Source organism: Sebastes umbrosus, chromosome 8 (genome assembly GCF_015220745.1).
Source record: "Sebastes umbrosus isolate fSebUmb1 chromosome 8, fSebUmb1.pri, whole genome shotgun sequence".
NCBI classification, from domain to species: domain Eukaryota; kingdom Metazoa; phylum Chordata; class Actinopteri; order Perciformes; family Sebastidae; genus Sebastes; species Sebastes umbrosus.
In genome coordinates this window covers 682,295-697,862 of record NC_051276.1, presented here as the reverse complement: position 1 = coordinate 697,862, position 15,568 = coordinate 682,295, and the positions used below count along the sequence as shown (strand labels likewise).

The window sequence follows — 15,568 nt, the reverse complement described above, 5'->3', positions numbered from 1 at the left end:
AACCACCATTTAGAATATTTAGGCTCTACTTCCTGGTTCCATGTGTTGATTTTAGCTAAAGGTTTAATGAAACACAGGTGCTAGTGGTTTGTCTATTGGTTTGTATCAACAAAACGTTTGTGCTTAGTGTGTTAGATTTGATTTTAAACTGGTCATTTGAAAAAAATAACCCATAACTCATGAATCAGATTTCTATGCACATCTTGCACACATCAGACTGATCAACAAGAGAAATAAACTTCAATAAATCTTAATTTCAGTCCAACAAATATGACATCTCCACCAAATAAAGTGAGTCTTTTGCACCTTTAAGCAAATTTTAATGATACAGACATTTCATTTTTGACAGAGGAAATTTCATGTGACAATAAATCAGTTCATTCTTTCCAATCTGAAGCTATTTGAAGCTGCATAACTTCACAGAGTTTAACGTCTGTTCTGGTTTCACTGACTGTTGACTCGAATAGTCGCTGGAATCGTTGGTGAAATGGATTCTGTCGCCAGTTCAGCGACCTCTGACGGTGAACCACTATGTACAAACATACAGATACAAAAGTAGCAGCCTAATAATGTTTGGTAGAAAATATTATAATTCAGCACTTCTTATTTAGATCTAATAATATATAATATCAGATCTAAGAGCAGTGTGTTGTTCCAATGTGGGCCTGACAGAGACATGACCTTTGAGAAGTTATTCAGAAAGCAGCGAAGCAGCCGAGCAATCAGTGGTACCATATCAACTGAAGACCGATACTCCCATAAATATCTATACACACACAGAGTTTCTTTAATCTCTGTCCACTTCACGTCCCTCTGTCCCAATACCTTATCCTCCTTCCATAAGCGAAGGAGCTACGGTGCTCGTGTGCTGTCAACGATGGCGTAGATTATAAGTCCGATAATAATGAGCGCCGCTACCACGCCGATGCCGATGAACACCACCTTCATCTTCTTGTTCTCCCATCTTTTCTTCTGCTTCACCTGGTTGGCGGTCTTTTCAAAAGCTTTACTCTGGGGACAGAAAACACACAAATAGAAGATATTACATTACACTGCTGTATCACTAAACTGCTTTTAAGGGTGTTTTCACATCTAGTCCTTTTTAAACAAACCAAACTCAGTCCTCTTAAAGTGGACCAACAGAAAAGGGACTCGGTTCTGTTTGTGTTCGCATTGTCAGTTCATCTGAAAGAGGACTCAGTTCTGTTTCTGGTCCACTTCAGCTCTGATGGGGCCTCAGTCCTCCTTCTGTTCACACTATAGTTCCTAACTTCATCACTGCTGCTCAATGCTTTCCCCTTCAATGACATGTTTAGGGCTGGTACAGGCGCTTCCACACAGAATATGTAATATATATATATATATGTACATATATATATCTATATATATAGATATATATATAGTGCCTTCAGAAAGTATTCAAACCCCTTCACATTTTCACATTTTGTTATGTTGCAGCCTTATGATAACATTGTTTAAATTACTTTTGTTCCTCATGAATCTACACGCAATACACCATAATGACAAAGTGGAAACAGAATTTTAGAAATTTTTGCAAATTTATTAAAAAGGAATAACTGAAATATCACATTTACTTAAGTATTCAGACCCTTTACTATGACACTTGAGATTTAGCTCAGATGCCTCCCATTTCCCTCCATCATCTTTGAGATGTTTCTCCACCTTGACTGGAGTCCACCAGTGGTAAATTGAATTGATTGGACATGATTTGGAAAGGCACACACCTGTCTATATAAGGTCTCACAGCTGACAATGCATATCAGAGCAAAAACCAAGCCATGAGGTCGAAGGAACTGCCTGAAGAGCTCAGAGACAGGATTGTGTCGAGGGACAGGTCTGGGGAAGGCTACAAAAAATGTTCTGCAGCATTGAAGGTCCCCAAGAGCACAGTGGCCTCCATAATCCTTAAATGGATGAAGTTTGGAAAAACCAGGACTCTCACTAGAGCTGGCTGCCCGGCCAAACTGAGCAATCGGGGGAGAAGGGCCTAGGTAAGAGAGGTGACCAAGAACCCGATGGTCACTCTGGCTGAGCTCCAGAGATCCTGTGTGGAGATGGGAAAATCTTCCAGTAGGACAACCATCACTGCAACACTCCACCGATCTGTGCTTTATGGCAGAGTGGCCATATGAAAGCCTCTTCTCAGTGAAAAACACATTAAAGCCTGCTTGGAGTTTTCAAAAAAGCACCTAAAGGACACTCAGACTGTGAGAAACAAAATTCTCTGGTCTGATGAAACCAAGATTGAACTGTTTGGCCTCAATTCTAAGCGTCATGTCTGGAGGAATCCAGGCACAGCTCATCAACTGCCCAAAACCATCCCAATGGTGAAGCATGGTGGTGGCAGCATCATGCTTTGGGGGTATTTTTCAGCGGCAGAGACTGGGCGACTGGTCAGGGTTGAGGGAAAGCTGAACAGAGCAAAGTACAGAGATATTCTTAATGAAAACCTGGACAGAGTGCACAGGACCTCAGACTGGGCCGAAGGTTCACCTTGCAACAGGACAATGACTCTGAGCACACAACCAAGACAACGCAGGAGTGCCTTAGGGACAACTCTGTGAATGTCCTTGAGTGGCCCAGCCAGAGCCCCGACTTGAACCCAATCGAACATCTCTGGAGAGACCTGAAAATGTCTGTCCACCAACGGTTCCCATCCGACCTGACAGAGCTTGAGAGGATCCGCAGAGAAGAATGGCAGAAACTCCCTCCAGATGTGCAAAGCTTGTTGCGTCATACCCAAGAAAATTCAAGGCTGTAATCACTGCCAAAGGTGCTTCCACTCAATACTGAGTAAAGGGTCTGAATACTTAAGTCAATGTGATATTTCAGTTTTTCCTTTTTAATAAATTTGCAAAAATTTCAAAAATTCGGTTTCCGCTTTGTCATTATGGTGTATTGAGTGTAGATTGATGAAGGGAAAAAATAATTTTATCGATTTTATTATAAGGCTGCAACATAACAAAATGGGAAAAAAGTGAAGGGGTCTGAATACTTTCTGATGGCACTATATATATATATATATATATATATATATATATTACATGGTGTTGTTGAATACTCGATTCTGATTGTTTAATCCTCTGCTTCGCCTTGTCGGGGATTCTTTCACAACAATGACCGGCTCGCTGTACATTATCCCTTACTTATATATAATTTATATATATGTACACAGAATATAATAAAAGCAGCATGTGTCTCTGGTGTCAGAGGATTCTCTGTTTTTTCTCACTTATCAGTATCTATTTTATACTGTTGTGAAAACATCTCCTTCAAACGACCCGATTTATTCAAGTTTCTTGCCAAAAACTTAATTTTACAAGGTTACACTTGAACACATAATGATAACATTATAATTTTCACCCAATACTCATTTTTTGAGCTTGAACGCATCATAATGTAACTCAGTGGAACCTCCGTACATTAGCTGTTAGCTCCGTTATTTAGCCAAGCAGGACTGTGCTGCCCACTGGCTGCTAACAGCTAACAGCTAACAGCTAAGAGCTAACGTTAACTAGCTCTCCTCCTATTGATTTCAACACAGATCTGTTCTTCACAACGCAGCATTATCAGGGGTCGGTGACAAGAAACCATTAATGCAGATCTCCCGATTGCATATAAAATAAAATAAGATAAGATAAGATGAGATCTTCCTTTATTAGTCCCGCAGTGGGGATATTTGCAGTGTACAGCAGCAAAGGGGATAGTGCAAAAAAACAAGATGCATCAGCTAACACAGTAAAAAAAGAGCTAAACAAAGTGTAATATGCCTAGAGGGCTAAAATACAATGGCAAAGGGCAAAGCGAACCTGGAGCGCTTTGTGTTCACAATGCACAGGTTAGGCGAACCGGAACGCTACTCTTGAGTACAGTTCGTTTCAGAGGGTCTGAGTTCTTTTACAGTGTTCACATATCGCTCCGAGTCCATTTGGAGGGCTGAAAGGAACCAAGTGTGATAGTCTTGAACATATGGAATACTTACTATGAAAACATCTCTCAGTTGTTTCCCTTTCTTAAAGTGGTTCTATTCAATATGTTTATATTAACAGTGGATCACATGACATGCGGTCTGTCTGGGGGTCGACCAGCAGGTCGGCCAGTGTTACATCACACTGAGGTTTTAGTGGTACAACACAGCAGGGACACACTGTGAGAAAACAGACTGGGACAGCAGAGGTTCTATAAGACCAACATGTGATAGCATGGTTCACTTTACCAGTCTGTATGTTTACATGAACAATGACTATATGTGATATGAAAGAGGTCGCCAGCCTCCTGACTCCCACAGTGTTACATCACACTGATGAGCAGTTGAACAGCAAACAGAGAGGCGACTGACGTGAGCTCAGTGAGGTGTTTGGATGTACGTTGTGATGACTGATGATGGATCAGGACCAGGGTAACTGGGGCAGCAGTTCTCTGAAGACCTCAGAGGTTTGGCACCATTATGAGACTTACACCAATCAAATGACTGCATGTTGTAATGTGAGAGGGGTCGCTCCTAAAGACGAACGCTTTTAGTGAAGCTGCACTTCCTCTCAGCTCTATGCAGCGTTTTAGCTGCTTTCAGCATCACTTCTGGCCGTAGCAAACAGCTGTTAATTAAACTCACATTGTTCATTAACTAGCATCAAACGGCAGAAAGACAAAGTTAGCGACTAGTGTAGCGCTCAGCAGCTAAACAGCCAGGTATGATATTTCTCTCAGGAGCTGTTGGAGATAAAATCAAGCTAACGTTTCTCCGTATCTGGATATGGACTTTACCATATCAACTTAATGGTGATAACATGCTTGTTTCTGTAGCCAAATCTAGTTAATGCAGGGTCTATATATATCCAGCAGACACAACATTAGCACTCATTTGGAGTGTCTGCTGATCAATGTACATCTGTGTGTTGTTTGGTGCTGGGCCGGCAGAACACGGTGGGTTTATCAGAGCTTTTTCATCATAAACAGCTGTTGTTGCTGGAAAACAGCAGTGAGAGGGAACCAAAACAATGAGCTGAAAGACACTAAAATGCTGTGTAGAGCTGATGATAATTCTCCATTTCACATCACACAGAGTCATTAGATCCATTGTTAAAGTCCTTCTCCAGACATGTTTACAGTAAAATACTCTGCTATGAATCATATTTATGAACTGAAACGGGGCTTCTCTCTCTCACTGAGAAATTGTGGATCTGGTGCCAGGTTGAGCGGTACGCATCAAGATGGCGGCTGAGCTCAGCGACTGGCTGGTGATCTGCAGCGACAGTTTTGGCGTCTGTTTCTCCATTAGAGGAAACATGGGAGAGATTCAGCCACACGTGTCTGACTCAGACTCAAAGTCTGCTGTGCACATCGACTAGCAGACATATCAGAATGCTAAGTGTAGTTAGCATCTTTTACTTGTTTATGTTGTTTGTTAGCTTGTAGCTAGCAGAGGCTGACACAGCGCTAGTGGTTGTGAAACATCCAATAATACGATGTTGGAGTGTGTTCAGACGTGTACGTCTCTGCCATCGTTTTGAAAATAGTGAAACTTAGCTTGTAAAATACCCAAACGTAGCTCCACCTGGCTTCTCCTCTGATAGCTCTCTTTCCGCTTTAGCGCTACGCTAACGATATGCCCACCTCGCAAGTTAACGGGATTGGTTCCTCTGGTATTTGCCGTATTAAACCCTCCAAGACTGTCATTGGCTCACTGATGAGGAAAAATGCTCAGCCATAGCAATGGCTGAGCATTTGGCTCATGATATGTCTTGTAGCATATAAAAACCCTTATTTACACGTCTTTATCTATAATAAAGATATTGACTGGTGCAGCTTTAAGTTGTATCATGGTACCGTCTTTCTGAGGTCTTATCCTCTAGAACTTCTATGAGTGCTGAACTTCAGCTTTAGAGCTGCTGTCCTAGTCTGTCTGCTCATAAACCCATGTTCTAACACAGTGGATCCAAGTGGCTCTTGAATGTAAAGTTTTTAGTTGATTTTAGTCTGAGAGCTGCTCAGCAGTAACGCCGGCCGGCGGGGCAATGTGGGAACGCTGTGACTCGCTGGTCGACCCCCGGACGGACATTGGCCTCGTGGCATGTCCTGGACTCTGTCTGTGGTACCCAGGGAGACCAGCTCGCTTCATTCATCTTCGGAAACAATAGGAAATACCTTTCTAAAAATAGCACCATAAAACACAATCAGGATGTAAATGTACATTTGTTTTCCTCTTCAGCTCCACCTCAGCTGTATTTATAGACACCAATATGACATTTCCTGGTTTTAGCAGTGGACAGGCTCCAGTCCTTCACCTTATCCATACAGCCCAGAGACGTCCACAGAGGACACAGGGTTAAAATAGTGTAATGACTGTTTTCCACGTGGACAGTGTCTCTGATCCCCCCCCCCCCCGCTTACCCTTTCCATCAGCTCATCAGCCCTATCCTCCAGTTCGCCCAGTCTGCCAGATCTCTCATCAGCCTTGTTCAGGTTGTCCAGCATGATGACCTTGACCTCCTCCACGTCCTCCTGGGCCTGCTGCAGGCGGTTCTTCCCGTTCTCCTGTCCAACCAACACACAGCATGGTTCCAGAGTGAGACACAGTGTGGATTCAGTCCGACTTTGGGGACTTTCTGCAGGAATTTATGGGACTAATCCAGACACAAGTCTCAGGGTTGCTCTTCATCTGGCTCGTCTCCCTACTGACTTTGACTGCACCTATTGTACATCCTTTAGGACAGGATGTCATTAAATCTAATGTAGACACTAGATTTTGTTCCTCCTGAGCTCTAGAACAGTGAATCTAATGCATACAGGTCAGTCTAGTCATAGGGAGCTCTACCAGCCAGTCACAGAGCTTTCTACTGTCTGCTGAGGCTCTGCAGTCGGACAAAACTAGCCCTGGTGACGTCATCAGGCGCGGCCGTTTACCTGGCAGGGAGAGCTTAAAGAAAGATGCTACTGGTTGCATCATGGGAAATGTAGGACCCAGTGTTATTGGAGCTTGATCCATATTAGGCACTATTTTAATCTGACTGTATTTCCCTCAGCAGAGACCAAGTACTCAACAGCAGTGCTGAAGGTTAAAGTAGTCAGATTGGGCTAATTCACGTTTTGTAATAACTGCTGTAGCTCCTTTCTGAAATGACATTATTAAATCTTTAATTCCTTCATGTTTTTTGTGAGCACAATTTTCATAAAAGTGAGTGAAATGAAAATCTTAGAGCTTGTTGTCCAGACAGACTGGAAATAAAACCAGCCTACATCTGCCTGCTGTTTTATAAACACTGTGAATTTGAGCGGAACCAGACATCCTGCTGGGACATGTTTATTCAAGAGTACATTAATTAATAACTAAAATAATTGTTTTTAAAGCATATAATGGAACACAGTTATGATTAAAAGTAACTTTCCCGACTGAAAGCATTGAAAGTGAAGCTAAAGAGGAAGGAGGAACACGTTATGACACATGAAACTAATAAAATGAAGTCAGGCAGGTTTGCCCACATCATCAAGAATACCTTCTAGCCAGGCATGCACTGATACCGATACCGATACAGATACCGATCAGATCGACACTGACTCAAAAAGCTGGATCGGGTATCGGTGACAATGGGGCCACTCTATGTCAGTATCCTCCTCTATGTCAGTGTCCTCCTCTATGTCAGTATCCCCCTCTATGTCAGTATCCTCCTCTAAGTCAGTGTCCTCCTCTATGTCAGTATCCTCCTCTATGTCAGTGTCCTCCTCTATGTCAGTGTCCTCCTCTATGTCAGTATCCTCCTCTATGTCAGTGTCCTCCTCTATGTCAGTATCCTCCTCTATGTCAGTATCCTCCTCTATGTCAGTGTCCTGCTCTATGTCAGTATCTCCTCTATGTCAGTGTCCTCCTCTATGTCAGTATCTCCTCTATGTCCTCCTCTATGTCAGTATCCTCCTCTATGTCAGTGTCCTGCTCTATGTCAGTATCCTCCTCTATGTCAGTATCTCCTCTATGTTCTCCTCTATGTCAGTATCTCCTCTATGTCCTCATCTATGTCAGTGTCCTCCTCTATGTCAGTATCCTCCTCTATGTCAGTATCTCCTCTATGTCCTCCTCTATGTCAGTATTCTCCTCTATGTCAGTATCTCCTCTATGTCCTCCTCTATGTCAGTATTCTCCTCTATGTCAGTATTCTCCTCTATGTCAGTATCTCCTCTATGTCAGTATCTCCTCTATGTCAGTATCTTCCTCTATGTCACTATCCTCCTCTGTGTCAATATCCTCCTCCTCTATGTCAGCATCCTTCTCTATGCCAGTATCGTACTCTATGTCAGTATCCTCCTCTGTGTTAATATCCTCCTCTTCTATGTCAGTATCCTCCTTTATGACAGTGTCCTCCTCTATGCCAGTATCCTCCTCTATGTCCTCCTCTATGTCAGTATCCTCCTTCATTTCAGTATCCTCCTCTATGTCAGTATCCTCCTCTGTGTCAATATCCTCCTCTTCTATGTCAGTGTTCTCCTCTATGTCAGTATCCTCCTTTATGACAGTGTCCTCCTCTGTGTCAATATCCTCCTCTTCTATGTCAGTGTTCTCCTCTATGTCAGTATCCTCCTTTATGACAGTGTCCTCCTCTATGCCAGTATCCTCCTCTATGTCCTCCTCTATGTCAGTGTCCTCCTCTATGTCAGTATTGTCTTCTATGCCAGTATCCTCCTCTATGTCAGTATTCTCCTCTATGTCCTCCTCTATGTCTATGTTCTCCTCTATGTCAGTATCCTCCTCTCTGTCAACATCCTCTATGTCAGTATCCTCCTCTATGTCAGCATCCTCTATGTCAGTATCCTCCTTTATGACAGTGTCCTCCTCTATGCCAGTATCCTCCTCTATGTCCTCCTCTATGTCAGTGTCATCCTCTATGTCAGTGTCCTCCTCTATGTCAGTATTCTCTTCTATGCCAGTATCCTCCACTGTGTCAGTATCTCCTCTATGTCCTACTCTATGTTAGTATCCTCCTCTATGTCAGTGTCCTCCTCTATCCTCTATGTCAGTATCCTCCTCTATGTCAATGTCCTCCTCTATGTCAGTATCCTCCTCTATGTCAGTATCCTCCTCTATGTCAGCATCCTCTATGTCAGTATCCTCGTCTATGTCCTCCTCTATGTCATTATCCTTCTCTATGTCAGCATCCTCTATGACAGTATCCTCCCCCTCTATGTCAGTATCGTTCTCTATGTCAGTTTTATCCTCCTCTATGTCAGTATCCTCCTTCATTTCAGTATCCTCCTCTATGTCAGTATCCTCCTCTGTGTCAATATCCTCCTCCTCTATGTCAGCATCCTCTATGTCAGTATCCTCCTCTATGTCTTCCTCTATGTCAGTATCCTCCTCTGTGTCAATATCCTCCTCCTCTATGTCAGTGTCCTCCTCTATGCCAGTATCCTCCTCTATGTCAGTATCCTCCTTTATGTCCTCCTCTATGTCAGTATCCTCATCTATGTCAGCATCCTCCTCTATGTCAGTTTCTGCCTCTATGTCAGTATCCTCCTCTATGTCCTCCTCTATGTCAGTGTCCTCCTCTATGTCAGTTTCCTCCTCTATTGATCTCCTCTATGTCAATGTCCTCCTCAATGTCAGTATCCTCCTCTATGTCAGCATCCTCTATGTCAGTATTCTCCTCTATGTCAGTATCCTCCTCTATGTCCTCCTCTATGTCAGTATCCTCATCCTCTATGTCAGTATTCTCCTCTATGTCAGTATCCTCCTCTATGTCCTCCTCTATGTCAGTATCCTCATCCTCTATGTCAGTATTCTCCTCTATGTCAGTATCCTTCTCTATGTCCTCCTCTATGTCAGTATCCTCATCCTCTATGTCAGTATCCTCCTCTATTACAGTATCCTCCTCTATGTCCTCCTCTATGTCAGTATCCCCCTCTATGTCAGTATCCTCTATGTCAGCATCCTCTATGTCAGTATCCTCATCTAAGTCAGTATCCTCCTCTATGTCAGTATCCTCCTCTATGTCAGTATCCTCCTCTATGTCAGTATATCTATGTCTCCAGAATGAGAGGAGTACTGGAGCAGGACATCCACAGAGGAACAGGACATCCATAGAGGAGCAGGAAATCCACAGAGGAGCAGGACATCCATAGAGGAGCAGGACATCCACAGAGGAGCAGGACATCCATAGAGGAGCAGGACATCCATAGAGGAGCAGATCATCCACAGAGGAGCAGGACATCCATAGAGGAGTCTGACCTCGAAGCTATTAGTATGCTGACAGGGTTCTCTTTCACCTTTGACCTCTGAGCCACGACAGGAAGCCAGCATCTCAGACAGAAGAGGAAACCGACAGATAGAACAAAACAAGTACACTCTCTGCATCTTCATCTGGTTCATTTCCTGTTACAGCTCCCTGTATGTCAGCTAAGAATAGTAGCCATCATATCAGTGACTGATGGAAGCTGATTCATGGTACCCTGAGAGCCCCGTTATCTCCACTCTGACCCTCTATGTAGTAGATGAACAATAGTCTGACTTTAAAATTCAGCCGGCAACGTCTTAACACAGGAACTGCTGCCCATTCCACTTCCTCTCCTTGCTTCCTTCCTTCCTTTCCTTTCCTCCCTCCTGCCTGCATTAATGTACCTGGCATTATCCAGCTGGGATACCACAGCCACGCCAGCTTATAGCATGGTCATCATAGAGTAGTAGTGTGGTCCTCAATAATAATAATAATAATAATAATAATATCCAGTTTATAGCATGGTCATCATAGAGTAGTATGGTCCTCAATAATAATAATAATAATAATAATAATATCCAGTTTATAGCATGGTCATCATAGAGTAGTATGGTCCTCAATAATAATAATAATAATAATATTAATATCCAGCTTATAGCATGGTCATCATAGAGCAGTATGGTCCTCAATAATAATAATAATAATAATAATAATAATAATAATATCCAGTTTATAGCATGGTCATCATAGAGTAGTATGGTCCTCAATAATAATAATAATAATAATATCCAGCTTATAGCATGGTCATCATAGAGTAGTATGGTCCTCAATAATAATAATAATAATAATAATAATAATATCCAGCTTATAGCATGGTCATCATAGAGTAGTATGGTCCTCAATAATAATAATAATAATAATAATATCCAGCTTATAGCATGGTCATCATAGAGTAGTATAGTCCTCAATAATAATAATAATAATAATAATATCCAGCTTATAGCATGGTCATCATAGAGTAGTATGGTCCTCAATAATAATAATAATAATAATAATAATAATAATATCCAGCTTATAGCATGGTCATCATAGAGTAGTATGGTCCTCAATAATAATAATAATAATAATAATAATAATAATATCCAGCTTATAGCATGGTCATCATAGAGTAGTATGATCCTCAATAATAATAATAATAATAATATCCAGGTTATAGCATGGTCATCATTGAGTAGTATGGTCCTCAATAATAATAATAATAATAATAATAATATCCAGCTTATAGCATGGTCATCATAGAGTAGTAATAGTACTAATAATAACAATAATAATAATAATAGCCTTATAATAATAATAATAATAATAATAATAGCCCAATAATAATAATAATAATAATAATAATAATAATAATAGCATAACATAATAATAATAATAATAATAATAATAAAATACCCTAATAATAATAATAATAATAATAGCGATCTTGTATTGAGTTGTATTCATATGTATGAAGGTTATTGGGATGTGATCTAGATGCTGTTGTTGACTGATAACGAAGATATTCTTAATTCATGACTTCCGGAGCTAACTTCTGATCTGTAAAAGATCAGAAATACAAGCGATGATCCAGAAGAGATCATCTTTTATATTTACTTCATTTTAATAGCTAATTCTATCTATTTGATCTAATGCTCCTCTTACAGGGATGGAAATCAGCAGCAGCCACCAAACGCTGATAAAATATGCTAGTGGCTGCTAGATTTACTTCACTCAACCAACCAAAACACAATGGTAGTCTACTGAGTGGCTGGTAGGTTCGGTAATATACCAGCCACAGTGGCAGGAGGACAACATAGTTCATTTCCAACACTGTACTCTTCCATTCACACCTCGACCTGAGTAGACTCACTTCATTACATTAACTCACTCCATAATAATTAATAAATACATAAATAATCACTTTGAATCTCAGTAGTTTTGTTCTTTTCTGGGAAATATTCATCATTTCAGATGGCAGATATTACAGCTCAGCGACTACCCACTACACTGCTGCCTTCAGCTTCCATAATAAGTAATATATGAATAAATAATCACTTTGAATCTCAGTAGTTTTGTTCTTTTCTGGATAAATAATAATAAGTTCAGATAGCAGATATTAAAGCTGTCAGTCAGCAGCTACTACATTGCACTGCTGCCTTCAGGGACTTTGCCCCTGTAGATCATGAGCGCTATTAACTCCCATTGGAAAGAGTATTGAGCCCAAACAGTCCTCTCTGATCTTATGACAGCTGTTAGTAACAGTGTTAGTACCAGGTGTGTTGACCTCCTAGCAGAGGTCTAGAAAGACTCTAAGGACTCACCATGTCTGTGGCGTCTCTCTCTGAGTTTGTGTCGAGTCTGTCACCGGATCCGAACCTCGTTTATAGAGCGACTCGAGTCAACGTTAGAAACAGGAAACACAGCATACCACCTCTGCTCTGCTCTGCTCTGCTCTGCCTCAGGAATCCACCTGGTGACACACTTTTTATAGGCTTCTCTTTCTCTGTCACTTTCACTTCTACCGATGGCTCGTCTTCTCCCCCTACAGTCCTCTGTCCGGTCTACTACAGTCTACAGTCCTCTGTATGGTCTACAGTCTGTGGTCCCTCAGACTGCTGGACTAACGGCTGGACTTTGAGCTGTCTGACTATGATGCGTTCAGGGTCTTCCCGGAAAGTTTACAATTAAAAAAGGTAGTCACGTTACCGTCGTGCTGACTCGGTAATGTCCGGACTTCCCCGGATTTGGCGACTTGTGGACTTGTGGGAGGTGGTTAACTAACTGTAACTGGCTGACTTATTACTGATCGACGGACGGACGGACGGACGGACTGACTGACTAACTAACTGACTGACTGACTGACTGACCGAACGACGGACGGACGGACGTACGAACTAACTAACTAACTAACTAACTAACCAACCAACTAACTAACTAAATAACTGACTGACTGACTGACTGACCGACCAACTAACCAACCAACCTACTTTACTTTACTTTTACTTAATATTGTATATTCTTTGTTACTTTACAAGTTACTTTCCAGATTAAGATTTTATCTTTAAAAATATGAATTTTTTTTTTTTTTTTTAATTATGGTTCATTGTTTTGCTTTAACCCTCTGAGATCCATATAGACCTGTTCTAGACTGGTCCAGGGAGTCTTTAGGGGGAGATAGCAGGTCAACAGTAGATGTCACATAGAAGTGGTGTACATCATCTGAAAGCTGGGTACCTGAAGATTAATCTGAGATGCAGCCCAGCACTGTGTCAAGTTGTTCTAGTCATTAATCACAAATAGACATGAATTAATTGATTTATTAATTAATTAAAATAAAAAGTGTAAGTTTATAAGGGTTTATAACATTAACATTATGACAGAAGTAAATGATGGTCATCCCTATGCTCTATTATGTCTCATAAGTCATTGCAGCAATTTTTGCGTTGATACCATTTGATACACAGACTTGGTGCTAAATTTAACCATGTTTTACCACTGGAGAATTGATTAAAAATGATCAATAATCCCTCCAAAATACCAAATTAAGACACCAAGACCTTGGAAGGACACCATAGAAGAAGACATGCTGTGATTTGGGATCAAAAACTTTTGACATTTGGAGATTTCTGCAATTTTTGGCGATTGGATGGCGAGCACTTGTGTTGTGTAAACTGCTCAGAAACCCCTTTATTGTCAATGTAGCTAGGAAAGCCATCCATCCTCTGAATGCTCTAGGTCTCTAGTTTGATCCATCCATCCTCTGAATGCTCTAGGTCTCTAGTCTGATCCATCCATCCTCTGAATGCTCTAGGTCTCTAGTTTGATTCATCCATCCTCTGAATGCTCTAGGTCTCTAGTTTGATCCATCCATCCTCTGAATGATCTAGGTCTCTAGTCTGATCCATCCCTCCTCTGAATGCTCTAGGTCTCTAGTTTGATCCATCCATCCTCTGAATGCTCTAGGTCTCTAGTTTGATCCATCCATCCTCTGAATGCTCTAGGTCTCTAGTTTGATCCATCTATCCTCTGAATGCTCTAGGTCTTTAGTCTGATCCATCCATCCTCTGAATGCTCTAGGTCTCTAGTCTGATCCATCCATCCTCTGAATGCTCTAGGTCTCTAGTTTGTGGCTGTAAAGTTTCATGAGGCTGTGATTATCCTAGAGGTCACCACAGATCATTTTATACAGTGAGCTCAATGAAATGTCTCCTATGAGGACTAACATCATCACACATGAATACAGTTTGGCTCATTGGATCCACAAGAGTCTCAGCTTTACAGTGTTATGGAATTCAACACTGTTTAGGGACCCCAGTATACCTGAAATATGAAAAAAGTAAAGCATCTTTTGAACATTAAAGCAAAGAAACCCAAAATATCAGTATGCACCTGAAAGCATAGTAGGTTCTCTTTAAATGCATCAACATGAAAAATCCAGTAATATATTTACATATAGAATCATAATACATTCTGAAATAATATGGTTATTTTTTATTTTGATACTTTATGTTGCTGATATGCTTCTGTACTTTGGAGTTGAAATGACCAGGGGCCCTTGAATGCAGCAGCAGTCAGACTTTACAGTGGTATTCCTTTATCTCCTTCATCCAGCAGGAAAACAATAAGAGCTGTTCAACAGATGCACCATAAACACACTGATACAGGTTTAACCCTGTTGGATGTCTGTTCAGTCTGACTCGTCCTCTTTTCACATCAATGTCATGTCATCAACGTTAGACTACAGTCCGTTTCTAGACTTACTGCAGAACACTGTGTGCTGTTTGAAGGGTGTTTCCTTCTTATGGGCTGTGCAAGATTTTAAGAAGGTGACTGCTGGTCCACCCTTGTAAGAAATATGTGTAATGCTCATGTGATATCCCCACAGGGACTCTAACAAGTACATTTATATTGACCGTAATGGCAATTTTCATATCTGCAGTTAACACTGTACCTTTAGATAACCTCAGGGCCTCACATCTAGCAGACCTTGTCACCATAAGCGTTAAAACAGTGACCCGACAGTTTTATCTTCTGTGACTGTAAACAACAGAGGGCTGAAGTACTTGTTATGTCTTGTGATGCTCTGTTGTCTGTTCTGTGCTGACGTAAGGATAATAATTCACTTTCTATCTTTCTCTTCTTTGAATTTATCTGTGTGATATGCTTTAGTATGTATAAATACTGACAACTCTTGTGTTCGGGGCTCACTTGCCACAGCCCACTCAGGTGGCTGTGCTCGTGAGTCCATCTGCAGATGCTTTTCTTATTAATATATGCTTTTTTATTAAATTTACTTGAAAGACAAGTTG

The 15,568-nt window shown here is 41.2% G+C and overlaps 1 protein-coding gene across 2 annotated transcripts; it reads right to left on the bottom strand.

Moving 5' to 3' along the window:
- Window positions 1-287: 287 nt before the first annotated feature.
- On the bottom strand, window positions 288-12,985 carry vamp5 (vesicle-associated membrane protein 5). Of its 2 annotated transcripts, none has more exons than XM_037778720.1 (3): window positions 12,581-12,985; window positions 6,412-6,564; window positions 288-1,011 (listed from the first exon to the last, which is right to left on the bottom strand). In XM_037778720.1, exons 1-3 carry the CDS (start codon window positions 12,581-12,583, stop codon window positions 853-855), a joined length of 315 nt encoding a protein of 104 aa, XP_037634648.1. In that variant the 5' UTR covers window positions 12,584-12,985; the 3' UTR covers window positions 288-852. The 2 variants fall into 2 exon arrangements, with proteins under 2 accessions (XP_037634648.1, XP_037634649.1); XM_037778721.1 differs by having other exon boundaries at window positions 6,412-6,555; window positions 12,581-12,976.
- Window positions 12,986-15,568: the final 2,583 nt, after the last annotated feature.